The following is a 19,190-nucleotide window of genomic DNA, read 5'->3' as shown; positions in this document are numbered from 1 at the left end:
CAAAGCATGACATTCATCATTTCCAGTAACAATGTTAAAACTGAGTTGCCCTGTTCCAGAAAACCCAGAAAATTGAAAAAACCTAATTTGTTTTACCTCACATAGGTTCTCATTTGCACTATGATACTTTTAGTCCCTAGCTGCACATTTTCCAATTTCTCTTTCACTGTGTTACAGGGTCTTTGCACTTTTTTCTTTTTTTTTTTTTCTTTTTTCTTTTTTTTAATGAAAGACCAGGTTATGGCCCAATAACAAGAAAGGAGGCTGAAAATGGACTCTAAAACCTGGTGCAATAAAGAGTGCACTGCGAAGAGCTGGCGACACCTCTGTTGTGTGACCCTGGGCAAGCCTGTGCCTTTTTGCTCCCTTTCCGCTGAGTAAATAGATGCCAGAGGGGCAGCTCTCTGTGTACCAAGCTCACATGTGAAAGCTGCTGAGACAGTGAGATCACAGAGACCTTTGCTTTGGTGTCATCATCCTGGAAAGACAGAAGTACTGAATCAAAGGCATCAGGTCTTTCATGTGAATAAAGTGCTGATCCCACAAGCTCTGAGGCCTCTGCTGACTGGCACTGCTGAGCACGGAGGAGCTGCCTTTCCACCAGGTCAGCAAACAAAAGGTGCTGTTCCAGTGGTCCCAGAGGCTGGTGCCGCCTCTGCAGGTTCCCATGAGAATGTCAATCTCCACGCTAGCACAGTGCTGACCTCAACCCACCACACAGATTATTTTGGCTTGATGATGATCCAGAAACATATATTATATTAGAGAATTTGTAGCTCCAGTTGTTGGGCCTGGAGTACAGGAGGAAAGCACCTACCTGAGCTTGTCAAACACGTACCATATGTTGGTAGAAGGGAACCTCTTTTTCACTTCTGGCTACAGAGATGACTCCATTTCCTAGCTGGAGGAGGTCTCCAGGCCCTGAGAGCATCACTGCCCCTCATCCTAAGCCCTGCAGGAGGATACACTCTCTAACACCTCCTAAATGCTGCCACAGCATCCAGCAAAGGCAAAGCCACTGTGCCCCTGGGGACAGCGCAGAGGGCGGAAGGGTGAGCCCAGGGAAGGAAGGAGTGGGTGGACTGCAAGTATGCACAAATATGCAAGACTCTCCTCCCACCTTCTAGTGGGTCTTACTGGAGAAATTGTTTTAATTCCCCATCTTCTGCCCTCCCCAAAGCAGAGGGAGAAACTGAAGCCCTGTTGCCCAAGTCGCCACCGTTCGCAGGGGAGGATTATTGTACCCTTGGGCTGGTCATGACTGAACACCATCAGCAAGGACAGGACTGGCCAGGAAAAGAGATACATGGCATCTGAATTTCTTGAAACAGGTTGTGTCCTCAGATTTTGGACATCTCCACAGAGCATAAGCTGTCAGTGTTGGAACTATTTCTTCTTCTGTTTTGGTGGGGAAAAAATTGATTTACGCCCGTAAATGGAAAAGCACTGTTTTCAACATCTTGAGTAGCTCACTCCACAAACTTTCCTTACCAAAATTCAGCCACCAAAGGTAAATGCTTATTTAGCTCATGCAGATGCTGACATTGGCTTCAATGGGATCAATCACAAAAAAAAGGAAAGAAAATAGGCAGGATGAGTTGTACTCTTTACAAGTCAGTGACTTGACTGTCCTTGCACTTCTGGAGACAGGGCGAAGTTCAGGCTTGACCTGAAATTCTGCAATTCATTTTGTTGAGCTAAGTGTAAAAATATGCCAGTCTTCCTAAACAGACACACATATCATATTTCTAATGGTGATACTACACTGGACACTGAGACTGTTGTGCAACTCCCTCACTAATTACCCCAGAGTGCTTCAGCCAGTCCTGCAGGAAGCCATTCCCTGCCGTTGCAGGTGAGGGACCAAGCACTGCACGTTTGAGTAGCCCTTCTTGCTGGTGTCACATTTGTCTTTTTATTTTACCAATTATTTTACCAATTTTGGTAAAGCTCTAATGCTGTGAGCAGAGCCTGATGAAGGGGAAGGCATCATGGAGAAACACAACTCCCTGTCTCGTTTTAACTCCTCAGGCTGCCCCAGCTGTCCCAGCAGTGCTGCAGCCCAGTCAGCAGATGGGTGACACAGCTTCCACTTCTAAACCCAGGAAAGATGGAGGTGAATTAAGAATAAGTGTTAAATAAAGTGCTTCATTTACAACAAAATACTCCCAATGCAGATCTTTTGAGCACAGAGTACCTGGCATTGGCATATCCACATTATATGAAAGAGCTGGAGTGCAGGGTAGTATGCTGCCCATTCTGACAGCCCTCCCTGGATAAAAATACACATGGAGGGGGTTTTAGAGCTAGAGAATTCTCTGGAATCATCTTGCCTGGTCAGCAGGGGCTGTATAATTTGGTCTATTTCAGTTTTGCCATTTTTTGTAGAAAACCTTTTTTCTTGTTATCAGTGCATAAAGGAAATGTTTAAAAATGCCCAAGCAAGGGAAAAAAAGATCCTATGGAGAAGAAACTCAAAATAAGAGAAGAAATGGAAATCCAGTGGTAGTTTTAACTCCAGTTTCAGCTACCTTGACAGAAAGAATGCAGTATTTAGATAACTTTTGGCCACTTAGCCAATTTAAGCTACTTTTGTACCATTAAAACCTGATTTATAGTCTAGAGCTTATCTACTGTAATACAGCCAAATGAACTTTAGAGATCAACCTGTTATAAAATTATCAAAACCAAAGGTTTTAGGCAAAAGACAACAGACTCTTCTCCATAGCAGCACAAGTGTTACAAGAGGCAGCTGTAATGGCATAAATGGACATTTTATCAGCTTTCTGTCAGGGACTGACAAAATCATGTCAAATGAGGCATTAAAGCTCTCATTTTGAAAAGTGTGATAAATACCAGCTAATCTACTGACATAATATATAGTGAGTCAAATATTTAGTTTTGCATTAAATCTAAATCCAACATTAGAGCATTTCCTCTTGATTAAAAAGGATAAAATGTAGATGTTATTTTATGCTCCAGTTCCCACATGTAATTAATGCTCAACATTCAGAGCTGTTTCTGACATTATAAATGTGTTAGTAAACAAGGGAAGGGGGGAGGCACAAAGGAAACAAGTGCAAAATCTATATGCTTAATTCATATTCCTCCATTTGCAGTGGCTAATATGTTATTGCAGAGACTATTTGCAGACACTTGCCCTGCCAGTGAGCAGCTAACTTCCCTGATTGCTTGTATAAACAGTCTTCCAGATCAGGAGACAGGCGTTGAAAGGGAGCTCATAGCTAATTTAATTTTAGTATCATTAGGAATTAAAAGCAGGGCATTAATAGATTCACAATAAATGTTGGCTAGGCAATACAAGCATTGCATGATGTGACTATTAAAAGCCTTAGTATTTGGGAGTGATCACATGGAATGGTTTTTCAGAAGTTTATTGTCTTGGGAATAAGATGTACCTAGTTAAAGATTACTGCTGAGATATGATGAAACATTTCAGTGGTTTTGTATCATACATTACTGATCTTGATGGGCAAGGGGAAATTCTGCTTTTAAATGTATACATATGTATAGCCTAGTTAATGACCTACTCATATCTAGAAGTAGAATGAGACAAGTCCTCATGAGTCACTGAAATGTCTTTATTCATTATACATTATATTCCCAGCATTATCCTTCAGCTGATTTTTGGAAGACAGAAGTTTGAGAAATGTGTTTTATAGGCGAGTACTATGACCTCAGACTATTGTAGTTTCAGAGTACACTGCACTGTAATTGCTTCTTTTCTAGAGAATATGTTTTAGAAAACTTAAATGCAATCCAACGCTGCATAAGCAGGCACAAGCTCAAGTCAACTGAAAAACAAATGAAAAACACAAAGTAATAAACACCTGCCACCTTCATTTTAGGAAATGTGTTGATTTATTTGTTAGGGAAAAGGTCTCTCTAGGCTGACACTTCTTGCTAAGTTTGACACATAAATCAACATTAAGTGCAACCTGCAGGATTTGGTCTAGCTCATGCTACCAGTGAAATACTTCTTCCTAACACTTCATAAGTTGTTTAAGAGTAGCAGGGCAGCCTCTGCCAGTGCACAGGTCTGCAAGGGGGAGGAGATGGCACACAGAAGTGATGCCCTCTTACAATTCGCCCTTTTGGTGGGTAGCTGTTTTTGTTCAGTTTCCTCATCTTCTTATCTCAAAACCACAAAGACCCTAAGCAGAATGATAGTTCAGAACAGTTCTGCAAATATTTAGCCCCGGGCACTTTCCTGAGCTGGCTGCTCCCATAGCTTCTCTCTGGAGGATCTCCTGGGCACAGGGCTCTGCTCACAGGAAACCTTCCAGGCTCTCCCTTCCACCAGGAGGGCTTTCCTGCCCCACTTACCAAGTAGGAAGTCAACCCACTGTTGATATCAGCTATCACCAAGAATTACCTTTGAATCAGTGCTTAAAATGGTTTAATTGTTCCTGTAAAAAATCACACCCTAATTTGCTATCATTCCAAAAACTGCAATGGTAAACCAATTTACACAGGCTCTACCCGGTCCAAAAATGGGTTTGTGCTATTTTAACCTGAGACATGTTGCAGCACCATTTTGGACAGACTGGTTGATCACAGTAACACTGGGACAATAAACTTCTCTGGCTTGACAGTATGAGTGAGTCTTGGAACAGCTCTACACAGCTTCTATTCCTTCTGCCCAATAAAAAACCATGCAGGGCCAAATTGACCAAAGTCAATAAAGAACAGTGCAGGGCCAAAACTTCCTCATACCCTAAAAAGGCAATACCCCAAAAAATAGAAAACAAACCCAAACTCAGACACTGAGCACTTTTGCTGTCTGAAAGACCTAAATCAATGTTGTTTTATTAAAAACTGGGTTTTATCTTTTTCATGCCCACTGTCCTGTGTTATAACACAAAATACTTCCTGGCACCTACCTAATATTAAGGAAGATTCCCTGTGAATGTCCTCAAATTTGGGTTGATCTCATAATTTATATCACTGCCTTGTGCAGGGTGTAATTGCCGATTTTCATAACATCAAAATGCAACACTGGCAGTTTTATTTGCCTTGCACTTTAATTCAAGTACCTAAAAACCCAAGTGACAGCCATACCAATAGTTTAGGAGCTACTGATGTATGGGAACTTCAAGCAATAATAGGTAATTACAGGAAGATAATTATATTTCCTAAGAAGTTTGGATGCATGTGCTCTAAGATTGGGGAACTGGCACATTTCCTTGTCCATGCTGTGTGCTTTTGTCCCCTTTTCATATTTTGACAGTCATTTTTCTCTCCAAAGAGATTTTAAGTAGCACGTGGACTGGCTCAGAACCAGAACCAGATATCAGTGGGAATATCCCCCAAAATTGGGAAATCTTGGTGTTACTGAATTTCTTTTAAATTATTTCTCTACTACTACTATGTCTGATTAACCCTTTGTGAAGGGGGAAAAAATCAACCCAGGTCTTCCTTCATCTCTCACTCTGGGATTTGTTCCAGAATGTAACCTCATTACATCTTCACACTGAGAGAAAAACATGTCTGGCTCCTTTCTGAGAGTTCATCAAGTTTATGTGGCTGAAGTCACATTGCTTGCAGAAATGAAGAAATTCATTCCAGATTCCTTCTGCATGGAAACCACCTGTCTTTCTCTGAACTGATATAAAAACCAAAGAAAGTACACAAGGACAGAACCTTTGCCACACAGGTTTTGAAAAAGGCTTCCTACATAACTGTATGACCATTGACTGATCACTTACCTTTTCTGGGACAGGCATCCTGCAAAATGAAAATGTGTTAACCAGAGTGTGTTTCTATGATGTTTGAGAATACAAAAAGTGCCAGCAGTGCTCCTGTCACTGCTGTGCACACTGTGGCATATAGAATCCAGGAGGTGCAAAGGCCTCTATCAGCAACTTCCAAAGTGACAAGGTGAGGCCCAGGATGCGTTGTCCTTGCTGCTCTGGAGTCCTCAGAGCATCATCACCTTGTGCTGCCATGCTGGCATCTTCACTATCTTCACAGTATGGGGCTTCTTCCTCCACTGGGATGCCAAATGCTGTCTCAGTTTACATTTATCCTTAAAACAACTTCTGTTATGTGACAGGCACTGAATAATTTCTTGCATTTATATTTGAAACAGCTTTAATATTTTAAAAAATCATTATTTTCTACTTCTATTTTCCACTCTGTTGATAAGGTTCAAAGAGAAAAAACCCACATCCTTCTTTGCTCTTACATACCTGGTGCATGGTAGTCATTCAGAATCTCTCACATGGAGAAAGCTTATTCAGAAGCTAAAAATATCACATGTTTACACTTGTAAATCACCATTAGCAAATGATTTTCCTAATGCTTTAGACAATATAGTAGCAAAGTGCAGCTGCTTCAGCCAGAATGGTATTTTAGTGATTTTTAAGAACTTAATGAGATCAGGTAATTGACTAGTGAAGCTAAAAATTTTACCTTCAATTAAACAATCAACAGCTCAGTACATCAACATAATCATCTTTGCCCCTCCACCTCTCTGTTATTAAATCAATACGTGGGTAGCAGTTGTCTAAGAAACCACTTCCTCTGTGTTTCTAAACCAGTGTTCAGGACCCATTTTAAAGCATTTATTCAATCTGTCTGGTGTAATTTGCAAATAATGGAAAGTATGTAGTAATGCAGATTCCGTAATCAACGAAGAAAAAATAAGGCCTTAACCCATTTGTTATTTAATGGCATTATTTATCCTACATTTGTTCCGGTGCAACCAACAAATAATTTAATACTTTACATACATTTTAAAGTATCATCGTGTGTGCCTCATTTGCCACTGTGAGATTATTCCTCATATAAAAAGGAAATCAAACGGTACAGGTTGTGTTAATGAATCCTGCAACTGATAGCTCAGGAGACAGTCATGAGGCAAAAGTATCATCTTTTTTAAAGAAATACAAAATAACAGAAAACAATTTTCTCAGGAAACCCCTTCCAAGGGTTGTATTACAACACAGCAATCTCATTTTGGAGTGGTTGATGGTGAATCAATATAAACCGCCCTCCCCAGCCACAACTGTGCACGTAAGATATTTATTACTTCAAGCACAGGGAACTTCTGCTGTCTTGCAAAAGACTCTGAAGCTGGCCAGTTGCATCCTACCACACATTACTTTCAGAAGAGTTCTGGTGTCATATCACCCACAGACCTCAGTGGCATAATTCTCTTCTCTAGAAAAAACACATTTGTTTCCATATGCAAGTAGCATATATTTCGCTACAGCAAAAATATCAGGTGAAGGTTAAAAAGGGATAAAAACACTGTACTTTTTCATGTAAGATTTTTTAATTAAGACATAAATGTCTTTTAATGTATGCTGATATTGGCCATCTGCGCTTTCAGTGAGTATACCCTGACTGCCCAGACCCTCCCAAAGGCTGTGGGGTAGGGGTAGCTGGTGGAGCAAACCAGCACTGAGCATGAACAGTATTCATTACGAGAGTAACATGGGCAGAAGATGGGTGTCTTCTATTCAGCTGCTGCAGTGTCAGCGTTCTCTTCCCCCACCACAGTATAGGAAGCGGTGAACAACACAAAGACCATCTGCATACAGTTCTGACAGAGGTTTTCAAAAGCAACTACTGATCTGATGTTGAAAAGAGTTACCATAAAAAAAACATCGTCAGATGTTTTCATCTGATGATGAAAAGAGCTACCATCAGGAGAAATGGTTCTGGGGAAGTGCTGTACATCTCCTGCCTGCTAACAGAGGTGAGGTGAGGTGGCACAGACTGCCAAGAGCTCCCATCTTTGCTGCTGCCACCACTGCTGCTATTCCACTGAATCAAATTAGAATGGTTCACTTGGAGTAAAATGTTCAGAGCTGCAGGGGGTATTGCACCAAGGAGACAATATTGTACCATTGACCAAGCCAATGTCTGTGTGAGCCTTCAGGGCCAAAGCCACAGAGAGGGTTTAGCTCTGTAGGGCAGACCTGATCCATCTCCTAGGGATTGTGCTAACCACTAGTTTATCCCAAAATCCTACTTGGATGGAAAACTTCAATCTGGTTCCTGACAGACTGTCAGATCAGTCTCTGCCCTTTACCCAAAGCAGTAATTTTCCATTATCTGACAAACTACAGGAGAAATTTTTACTTTGCTCCACGGCCTGCAGAGGTATGTCCCATCCCATTGTTTTTGCCTGTGAAACCTCTACTGCAGCTCAACTCCCTTGGCTGTTCTCACCCTGGCTTACACAGCCCTGTGCTTGTTTTCAGCCAACACAGCCACTCACTCGCAGTTCCTGCCCACATCTAACTGGCACTGACTTGCTCAGAGATAAATTTAATCTGGTGTCTTACTACCATGGAGCCCAGAATCAACCAACGAAACACCCTCAATGAGCCAAGCTTTCTCTGAAGTGCTGGCGGGGCTTCAACACCCACCAGCCAAAAATTAGTGCAGACATTTTCCTTAAAAGTCTCTAAACTCCTTACAGCAACTTGGGCTATTTCCAAGGTACATTTGGGAAGAACTTCCAGGATAAATCCCTGGGAAATAACCTCAGCCACTGGTCCATCCTTTTGCAGGACTGGGTTCTTTTGCAGGACTGGGTTCTTTTGCAGGACTGGGTCCTTCTCTACCTTAGGGTCTCTCTGATTGACTTTGTGTGCTAGATTAGGTTTTTGGCTGTGTAAGAGGGTTCCTTATTACACAGAGAAGGAAGTGGAAGAACTGATGTGGATAAACCAAGTTATTTCTTCCCCTTTTAACCTGTGATTTTTACCCCGATGGCTGCAGTAAGTCATTGAGATACAATTGCAGGGTAGTGGGCAGTCCTGACTCATTTTAAGATGGCTCTACCCTCATGTGGGTGTATTCTAGGACAAGAACTCTCACTATGTCTAGACAAGTATAAAAGTTGTGTTTTTAAAGATACTAGCTAACAAGGTTTGACTAACATGATTTGAAACCTTGCATAGACAGGACAAGCCAAATGCTAAAAGGTGTTTAAAAGTGTTTGCTAAGTCATTCTAAAAATACAACTTTTATACTTGTCTAGACAATGACAGAATACTCCTCACAAATGGCATGCCCCCTGCAACAGCCAAGGAGTATAATAGAGTAGGAAAGGATCAGTAAGAATTTTCTCCACATAGGTCTTCAAAGCAATGGCACAGATTGAAGTGCAGGGAAACCCTGAAGGGTCTGTCTAGACAAAAAGGTAAAAAGGATCTTTTTTTTTCAGTAGATTTAGTTCAGTCAGGAGTTCTTTTTCAAAAGCAAGACCTACTAAGAGTCTACTGATATAATCTGCCAAGGTTTAGCAGGTCATATTCTGGGCTCCTCGCTGACTGCAACTCAGCCTGCTAAAATCATGTTAAAAGTTTTGAGGTCTATGTGTCTGTCAGACGGGATTTTTAGTCCTTAAATAAGCTTGATTGAATTAGGTCTCCTGGAAATGGCCCCTTCCCTAAGGCCAATGAGATGGCAGCCCATTTTTCATGTCCATTCAATCTTTTAACCCAAATCATTTCCCTAAACTGTACCAACAAATGCAAAGTTCAGTTTGGTGTCAGTATTTCTAGCTGACTGTGAGCACCAATCCATTTCTGACAGGCCACCACAGCACTTCGTTTTGACTTTGACTTTGTTTTCACTGAAATGTACTCAGACAAAACCCTTGATCAAATCTGCTCCTTTGAACAGCTACTTGAAAATGTCTAGCCCACATGCTTGCACACATACCCACTCTAACAATTGTCTTGTAAAACATCAGCAGATAAATTCTTAGTCATTAATACATATCCTTACACTGGTTTGCTCCTACCAAGCTTACCCAAGAGTGAAAAAACCAGAACATCTCTTTCCCAGAATTGTGTTAGTATCTTTGACATCTTGAATAATGCTTTCAGGAAAGAAAAAAAATAAGAATGAAAAATGAAAAAGTCTCTATGACAATTCTAAACCAAGCATAAACACAGCTTCTCACACTTTAATATCAGGCTCTGTTTTGCTATGTAAAAAAACCTCCACAACAACAACAAACCGAAACAAACAGAAACAACCAAATAAACAAAACAACAAACTCAAACAAGCCTTTAGTTCTATTTAGTATTAGGCCTTAATGACTTAGGTGGGGATCAATCTGACAGGAAAAAAGACCTACCTCTCCATTAGTCCCATTAGAGATTATGTCTTTATAACATGGGTGGGTATCTAACATTCAGGGGAAAATTCACAAGTCACCAACTCTATTGAAAGACTCCACCAAATAATAATTTGCTGGTATAACTCGAAGTGGCCAAAGTAACACAGTCTGGATGTGCTTGAGACTCCCGGGGTTTAGCAGTCATTTGTCAATAGCTCTCAGACAATGGAGCTGTGAAACGGAGCCACTTAACACGATAAGGCTTTTACACGATTGTGTGGAGTTTTTTTGGCCTTGACATGCACCACCTGACATACTTTAGAAATACACATTGATTTCCTGTTTTGGATAAATAGGAATAAGCAAACCTCCTATGCTCAGGAGGCCTAGAGCTAGGCTGAAAATAAGACAGGACTCAACTGTTAGCAAACACCTTTTGGTGAGCTGTTGTCACCAAAGACCTGGACGAAGTCCTTACTGAGCCCAAACCACGCTAAACGTTAATGGGAAGTTGATCTGAATCAGATCAGCGTGCTCTGACCTGCTGTTCATGCTTCTTTCAGGTTTACAGCTCTGTCTTGAAACTTTCTCATGTGCTAAAATAATGACTTCAAAATCTGACATTCAGCATATATACATATAGATAGCTAAAAGACGATAACACCCATGCACAGATTTTATTGTCCGACTGATTTGTTCTTTTTTATGTGCTCTGAGAAGACATTTAATAGCAGATGTCTTCCAGGCCTAATACCATTTATTGTCATCCACTAAACTGAGTGGACAGATAAAACTCCTTTTATCCGATATGACCCGAGGAAGGTCCTTTTCAGCGAAAGCAAACAATTAGCAGCCCTGAGTTATTATTTCCTATTATTGTGCAACAGAAGAGGCTCTGGACATTTCAGTGTGAAGAATTAAATCGAACTGCTTTGCAAACGTCGCGTATCCGCCCTCCTCCTCTCCCGCCCCCTGAGACCGCGCAGCCCCACGCGTGTCCCGGCCCGGGACGGGCTCGTCCTGCCCCGCCCGTGGCCAAGGCGGGCCCGGGGGGCTCCGGCCGTGCCGCGGCTCCCCCGAGCCCCCCGGGCCGCGCTGCCCGCGCATCCCGCGCTGAGCCCGGAGTCAAAGTGCACGGCGGCCCGGTCGATAGCCTATTGGGCTAGAAACAGCTCTGCATATCAAAGGCCGACGAACCCAATGACTAAAAATATAAGTACCTGACCCGGGGGATTAATCACACACTGTCAAGCTGAAATTGGTGCAATTCTTCCAATCATTAACGTTTTGCTTACAAAAATGTGCTTTTCTGTTTGTTTTTCTGCTAAATGATAACCATTTTCAAGTTGAATCGGCTGATAAAAAAGTCGAAAACAAGACGGGAGTTGTTCTGGAAAGCTCATACGTGCCAGTTCGGCATGGAATAGCCAACGGGCAAACAAACAGGACAGAGCCGGGTGGCACGGAAGGGGCTCGAAGGTTTTCCCGAACGGTGTAAAGTGCTTTGGCTGCTTTTCTCCTGCCAAAGAGAAGAGACTGCCCGCGGAGGGACACTCGTCCGCCCCGCTGTGCTCATCCCCACTCCGGTCTCCCCCGCGTGGAAACGAGCCGGGGGAATTAAGGACAGCTGCTGGGGGGTTTCTTCTGACCGGCAGCTCGGCGGGCCCCGCCGGTGTGTTTTACCTCCGTAACCCCCTCCCCGGGTGGGCGGGTGAGCCAGGACCCGACATATCGACTGCCTAGCCTGGGTTATAGCGCTGTTTGTCACCTGTCGCGACACCCTGGAAATCCACATCCCTGGCCAGGAGGCTGCAGACGGCGCATCTGCGGTCCCCACCTGCAGGGAGCCGCCAAATCCCTGCCACGGCGGGGAAAGCATCTGGGTTGGCGAGCCCAGCTTCCCTGGATCCCGTTTCACCGCCCGGGACGCGACCCTCGCAGTTCCTCGGGCAGAGCCCCCGCCCATGGCATCGGGCCCGGCCGGCTGCCGACCTCTCCCGGCCGGGCAGCGCCGGATCAGCCCTCGTGGAATTGGGGTTTACCCGGCGTCCACTCTCACGGCCCCCCCGTCACGGCCGCCCTGTTCCACGCGTGTTCCCATCCCCACGCGAAGGCACTGACATAACACCAAGGCGCGTTAAAGAAGTAACGCCGGTTTCGTTCACCTTGATATCGGTGGGGACAGATAAACGGATAAAGAAATAAACAGACTCGGAGGGCATCTTCCCGAGCGCTCCCTGCTCTGCCCCATCACAGCCCCATCACCCTCTCCCCGCAGCTCCCGGGACTCGCTGGGGGCTGTCCCTGTCCCCGTCGAGACCCGCGCTGAGACCCGAGCGCGGGAACAGCCGAGGGATGGGGCAGCGCTGTCCCCTTCAGCGCAGCCCCGCTGTGAGGGGTCCGCGCCCGTCAGCGATTCCTCGCTGGGGCGCGATCCCGGCGCAAAGGCGGAGAGGAGCCCCGGGAATATCCTGGAGAGCCCCGAGGCTCCTCCGTCTGTCACGGGCGGCCCTAAACCAGGGGCCGGTGCCCGCGCCCCCGGGGCCGCCGTGCGAGCGGCGGGCGCTCGGCCCTGCCCGTGCGCGGCGTGACCCGGCAGGGCACAGAACCTCCCCACCACTTCGTCCTTTCGGGCCTCCTGCAGGAGAGCGGTTTTCGAATAAACCAAAGTTAAAGCCACTTATTCAGAAAACTCAGCTGATGCTTCTCAAAGAATTAACTCGCTTAAGGAGCAACGTCTTGTCTGCTCTAAGCGCCACCCTCCCTTCCCAGTCACAATAGTTGTTGCTCTCTAAAAACATTTCTTGGCGCTAAAAGCCTCTGTGACACTTGGCCAGGTGTAAATCCCTGTTCCCTGCTGCTCACTGTGGCACCTGGAGGGGCTGAATACACACGCAGGTGCCCAGCCAGGATGCCCGCTCCTGGGAGCGATTCTGGTACCCCGGGCTCCGCGCTTCCTTCCCCGGGGGGACGCAATTTCGGAGAAAGGCCGATGAGTAACCACTGTTGACTCAGGTGGGTCAGCGCCTGCCCCAGCTGGGGTCGATGCCCGGCCCTGAGCAGGCCCCGCTCCTCCGCCAGCCCGCGCCCCTTCTCCAGCTCCCCCAAGGCCAGGGCGACTCGGGGGTGAACACCCACGCTGGTGCTGGGGAAACCCAGCCAGATTTCCCTCCTGCTGCCACAGAGCCCGTTCCGTGTGGGCACTGGCACAGGAAAACCGAAACGCGGGGTGGGAGGCTGAACACAGCAAAAAAACCACAGTAGAGAGCCCACACGAGGCTCCTGCAACCCAGGGCACCCGGAAAGCTGCGGGGTGGCTGGTGACTGGCACGGTACTGAGGGAAAAGCTGCTTACAACACACCTGGCAGAGGAGAGGTTTGAGTTTTATCCTGCCAGTAACTGGACAGCCAGAGTGGCGAGTGTTGCAGAGTTTAGGTTTATTTCACAGATATGTCCATCAAAAATTAAATACCAGGTTTTGCCTTTTTTTTTAACACTGAACAAATATGTACAAAATATGAACAAGGTGAGGTATAAAAACCACAAGACTTTTAAAGAAAACTAGTATGTACAGAAGCAGATACGTGTACGACAGGCATCATCTTCCCATGGCTGTGTGCCTCACTTAAACCCTTGCAGCTAATACCAGTTTCTGTCCTGCAGCAGAGCCCTATTGCTCCCTGAATTTTCTTCTCTAATCTGAAATTCATAAAAAACAGTCCATGAGATTTTAAAGGAGAAAAAAATTTTTTTCTGCAAACGGAACCATCCAAACAAAAATGGCAAAATTCTCCAAAATCTGAGAAGGCACATTTCATCTCACACAAGAAGAAAAAGGAATCTGTCCCACAACTCTACCTGACAAATGGAGGGATGTCTCAGTAGAGAGCACCACGGCACATAAAAGGGTGTGAGCATAAGGCACTTCTCGGGATGGTCAAATCCCTCCCTATTTCACAGAACATGTTTCTCTGCTTACAAAGGGCGTTTAAATTAATCTATTTAAAGTAAGTTTGTTTACACATACAAAGGGCTTATTCCTGCAATCCATACTCACTTCCACACTAGAGTTTTGCCTGATCACTGACAGCAGCTGATTCAGACTCTCTCCACCACTATGAGTAAGGACAGGGTGCAGGATTATATTCCAGTTAGAACATAGATTATTGTACAAACATATCTTACAAATAATTAAATACAAACCACGGTCCTTTAACCAAATTAGAGATGCCAAAACTGAACTGTTTCCAGAAAATACATCTTTCTTTCTCTGTTCATTACAAAATTAGTCTATTTGGTGATGTTTTTTTCTTTCAGTGTAACGGTGAAAGTTTTCTCCTGTAGCACAATACTCTTTCAAACCAGCCCCTGGTAAAGTGCAAGCCGAGCTGGGGTGCGCTCTCTGCGTGGGACTGTTAGTGGGCAGCAGCGTAATAGCCTTTATCGCCTTCAATGTCCACTTCTTGATCAGAGTCATCAGAGACATCTGACTCCAGGTCCTCCTGTGAGGCTGGGGAGGGGGTGTACTGTGAGCCATCCAGAGAGACCTCCTTACCCTTCTGCTCGGGGCTCTGGCAGCTCTCCGGCCTTTGGTCACTGTGACTGTCAGCACTTTCTACTTCTTCTTTTTTGGTGGCCTGGGGGTTCTCCTGCAATGAAAGGATCCTGCTTGGTACAGAACTACAGGCCACAGAGACAGGAGGCCCAGGAATTCCAGCTCTGCTGTGTGGGAAAACCACCTTGGGTTTCTTGCAGAAAAAGGCAGGTGTCCTGCTACCTCCCTGGGCCTCCTGCCCATAAACCTGCCCGAGTGGGACAGGGCCGGGCAGGGGCTCTGATCCCACTCCCTCACAGCCACAGGGGCTGCTGCCGTGAATAGGGCTCCTTGGCGATGGTTATCGCAGCCACTTCAAAAGAGTCAGGAGCTGCTGGAGCCCAGGAACCTCTGAACTTTTGTCTTTAGCAAAGCAAATGTTTATTATGAGTCTACAAACACCGACACACAGCTTCCTCCTGCCCTGATCTTTCTTTAATTACACCCGGCAGCAAGAGGAGGGAAGTTGAATCCATCAGTGGCCCAAAAGCAAATGGAAAAAAAATTACTAATTAAGCTAAAACTCAACATTAAAACTCTCACCACTAAAATCAGACCAAAACCCTGTTTGTGAAGGCAAGAGTAGCCCTATGTTGGCACCTCTCTGGAGAGCCTGGTCCCCTAAGGGGACATGAAATGCTACTCGAAGAAAAAGCAGGCAGAGACACGTCCCCGTGATACAACCTTGCGAGCTTGGAGAAATGGATGTGACTGAATGAAAAGGAGGAAATGACCTAAAATGGCCGAGATCCCAAGCGAGCTCTACGGACACTGGCATGGGTTGGGCCCTAGCCAGCCTCTTGCCAGAATAATAGGACTTCATTAAAAAATCAACTGAAGATTGAGTTAAACTCAGGTGAAGGTCATAGAACAGATTCATCTAGAGTGCGGTACTGTGATTAGTTTTCTTTTCTTTTCACTTTTATATTAAAGGCTAATTTGCCAGTAAAACATGTATGTCTATGTCACAGTTACTGAAGCCAGACTCAGGCCAAAATGTTGGAAGTTTTCAAAAATATTTCAGCCAAGGGACTTCAGTTTGGCTGAGCCAGGCACAGTCCCTATGTGCCACAAAAACCCCTAAATAATTATCTGCTTGAGCATGGTTTCTAAGGGAAGGGAAGCTGCTTTAACTTCGTAGCCTCCTACACTGTAACTGATTGTGAAAGGAAAGTAAAAGCTACTCAATTTTCCATGTGGCTCCTCAAAACAAACAAGGTGTTTGTACCTGCCTTCTCCTGAAATACATCGACTTGTGTTTATTAAGTGAGGGCGTTTTAAAACACCAGTTAACATTCTCCAAAAAAGCTGCCTAAGTAATTTACTGACAATTACTTATCTTCTCCACGTTAATTGGCTAAACAACATATGGGTTTACAAAACAATTAGCGTGGAGTTTTAATAGGTGCTGTGTGAAAGACGGGCATAATTGATATAGGAACTGCATTAGAAGCTTTTAACGTTAGTGCTGCCTGAACGAGCCCTCATGGATTCCAGCATGACTATTTGTCTTTTTAATCAAGGTGAAGAGGTTAAACAGCCTTTCAGATGACTTCTGCATACAACCTGGAATAGGCGAGCACGGCATAAGATAAGACAATTAAAATACTTATTTCTATAGAAACAGAAACATCTACGTACCTGCTTTAGACGCCTCCATTTGGCTCTGCGATTCTGAAACCAGGTTTTGACCTGAGCAACGACAACGAGAAAACGTGCGGGGTAGTCTCGGAGTCAGTAAGTGCCTGGAGCCCTACCCGAGCCACGAGCAAAAAAGCAAGAACCTGCCAAGCACCCCTTCCCTGCCGACCTGGAGCCGGCCAGGCTCCCGGGAGCGATGCACCGACAGCAGCTGCACGGCAGGGCCTGGAGCGGCCGGGAAGGGGGTGCGGGTCCCCGGGGCGGGGGCACAGCCTCACCTGCCTCTCGCTGAGCTGCAGCATCTTGGCCAGGCGCTTCCTCTCCGGTGGGGAGAGGTATTTCTGCGTCTCGAACTTCTTCTCCAACTCGATGGTCTGGTCGTTGGAGAAGCGGACCTGCCCCCCCTTCCTCTTGTGCAGCGGCCGCTGGATGAAGGGGCTCCACAGCAGCGGCTTCCCTGCAAAGACAGGCACAGCGCCGAGGGTCACCGGCCGGCCGCGGACACGCGTGACCGGCGAGCTCCGGCCCTGCTCGGGCCCGGGCCTGGTAGCGCGACGGCTCCAGGGCTGCTGATTTCCTTCGCTTGATTTTATTTCTCCCAGTTCCTACTCTGATCTTTCCCCTCTCTGATTTTTTCCCCTCCGCCAAACAGAGACCAGTTCAAGTCACTCTACGGGCTTTGGCAACATTTCCGTCAATGTGTTTCCTGTTGGTCTATCTCGCAAAGAAAGAGACCCAAAAAAAAAAAAAAAAAAAAAAAAAAAAAAAAAAAAAAAAAAAAAAAAAAAAAAAGACCTTTGCTTCCTTCTGCTCTTTCACCGCGATGCCCTAAAGAAACTGTCTGAGCCAGTGCCCGCTCCCTGCGGAAAGTGGGGACATCGCGGGGCTGGGCAGGGGTGATGCGCCAACAGGAGGGCACTGGGCCTCTAGGAAGAAGAGCCCCCGTGTCCCCACCCTCGGCTGGGGGTTTGCCCTCCAGAGGCCGCGGGGTGCCCGCCAGGCTCGGCCCCGGGCCGGGGGGCGCAGGCAGCGACACGCCGGGGAACCGGCCCCGCTGCGGAGCCGCGGCCGCGTCCCGGGGCAGGAGCTCCGGCCAGTGCCACTGAGTCACGCTGTTTGTCTTTCTGCCTGCACCCTTTGCAATTTGCTGCATTGTTTTTCGAGATTTTGCTTGCGTCAGGCTTTAGTAATTCTGGTGCAAAACAGGCTCAAAAAATAGGAAGCAACTGGTTATTTTAGCTGTCATAAAGTCACATCCCACACAGAGGAAATGAACAATATCAGAAAAACGGATCCCGGCTATCAGAAGTCGAGTGTTTCCTGAATTTGTCTGTATTGAGGATGTCGATAAAGTAATCAGCAATGTGCACGACTCCCGGGGAAGAGCCTGCTTCAGGCGGCCAGGAAAACACTTAACAGCTTCTGAAACCAGATTTACTCCTATCGAGAGCTCAAGGTTTCCTGTATGAACGGAAAGGGTCAGCCTCTTTCACTGCACAAATGTGGTGAGTCAGGTCCAGTTTTGCAATCACGAAGAACAAGTGCTGCAGCCCGGGCGCGGGGCTCAGCCCCCGCACAGGGGTCGCTTCCCCCGGCCAAGGGCGAGAAGTTGTCGCCGCGGCCAGAGGCGATCCGCGGAGGAACCTCGGGGGCCCCAGCGAGCGGAGCCGGCCTCCCGACTGTTTCTGAAGTCATCCGCAGGAAAGACAGAGATCTGCCATGAGATCTCCAAGCACAATTAAAACTCCCCACCAAAACCACACGCGACATTACTAAGGACACTCTCAGAGTCACTTGGTTTGAAGGAAAACAAATCTGAGTCACCGCGGCCGCGCACTGTGGTCTCGCTGACAGACCCGGAGCGCGGCACGTCTTTCATTTACTGTAAATCAGACGGGGGCCGCAGGGAGCCGGGGGAGCACAGAGAAGCGGCGGGGCGGGAGGGAAAGGGGACCGCTGTCGGGCACTTCCCATTTACCCCTGCCCCGACGGCGGGATGGGGACGGGACGAGAGCTGCGCGGCAGCCGGGGAGAGCGAAGGGGGGACGGGGGGGCACATGGCTTACCCAGGGGGTCCTGCCGGATCAGGGCGTGCGCGTAGTCCCCGACGGCGCGGGGGAAGGAGTAGAGGGGCCCGGCGTAGGCGCCGGTGCCATAGGTGGCGGCGAGGTGGTGGGAGAAGGCCGGGTGGACGGGGGTCGGCTCGTAGATGGGGGTCCGGTACGGGGACACCAGGCTGGTGAAGGAGGAGTTGGGCGACGGCAGCGTCGGCGGCGGCGGGGCGGGCAGGGAGTGGGGGGCCGGGGCGGCGGCGGGGCTGCGGCCCAGGATGTCCTCGATGTAGAAGGGCGTGGGGTGCGCGGGCTGGAGCAGCGGCGTGGGCGCGTACAGCGGGACGCCGACGCCCAGGGCCGCCGGCGCCGCGCCCGGCGGCTGGTACTGCATGGCGCGGTGGCCGCCCGCGCACCCCCGCGCCCCCGGCCGCCCTGCGGAAAGCCGGCCCCGACCGCGGCGCTGGGTGCTGGCACCGCCGCCGCGGGTTTCTCTGGGCTCGGGTTACCCTTCGATAGGTTTCTATTGGCGCGGGGCGGAGCCCGCGTGGTCTCTGTCCCCTTCCTGCCACGGCGCCGTCTGGCCAATGAGCCCGGCCAGGGAAGGGGGAAACCACCCCCGCCGGCAAACACTCCCCCCGCCTCCCCGGGCGAGCTCCCCGCGGCGCCAATCAGCCACCGCCGCGGCGCGGGGAGCCCGGGCAGCACCGGCTCACAGGGCCCCGACGGCACCGGGCCCCGCCGGCACAGGGCCCCGGCGCCTCCCGCGGCGCTGCCGCTCCTCTGCCCGCGCAC

At 47.5% G+C, this 19,190-nt stretch overlaps 1 protein-coding gene across 2 annotated transcripts; it reads right to left on the bottom strand.

Annotated features, from left to right (window-relative positions):
* Positions 1–13,526: 13,526 nt before the first annotated feature.
* On the bottom strand, positions 13,527–18,937 carry HHEX (hematopoietically expressed homeobox). Of its 2 annotated transcripts, none has more exons than XM_063405612.1 (4): positions 18,411–18,937; positions 16,623–16,801; positions 16,345–16,395; positions 13,527–14,758 (listed from the first exon to the last, which is right to left on the bottom strand). In XM_063405612.1, the coding sequence occupies exons 1-4, from the start codon at positions 18,787–18,789 to the stop codon at positions 14,525–14,527; spliced, it is 843 nt and encodes a 280-aa protein (XP_063261682.1). In that variant the 5' UTR covers positions 18,790–18,937; the 3' UTR covers positions 13,527–14,524. The 2 variants fall into 2 exon arrangements, with proteins under 2 accessions (XP_063261682.1, XP_063261683.1); XM_063405613.1 differs by lacking the exon at positions 18,411–18,937 and adding an exon at positions 17,140–18,281.
* Between the last annotated feature and the right edge of the window lie 253 nt (positions 18,938–19,190).

This window comes from Prinia subflava, chromosome 9, assembly GCF_021018805.1.
Source record: "Prinia subflava isolate CZ2003 ecotype Zambia chromosome 9, Cam_Psub_1.2, whole genome shotgun sequence".
NCBI classification, from domain to species: Eukaryota; Metazoa; Chordata; class Aves; order Passeriformes; family Cisticolidae; genus Prinia; species Prinia subflava.
The sequence above is the reverse complement of the archived record's forward strand: the minus strand, read 5'-3'. Positions and strand labels throughout refer to the sequence as shown.

Excerpts from the sequence above, each read along its gene's own strand:
- HHEX (XM_063405612.1), bottom strand. The coding sequence starts at position 18,789 with ATGCAGTACCAGCCGCCGGGCGCGGCGCCGGCGGCCCTGGGCGTCGGC. Across the intron at positions 16,802-18,410 it reads GATCCGGCAGGACCCCCTGG|GGAAGCCGCTGCTGTGGAGC; the intron begins GTAAGCCATGTG and ends CTGTCTTTGCAG. Across the intron at positions 16,396-16,622 it reads TGCAGCTCAGCGAGAGGCAG|GTCAAAACCTGGTTTCAGAA; the intron begins GTGAGGCTGTGC and ends GTCGTTGCTCAG.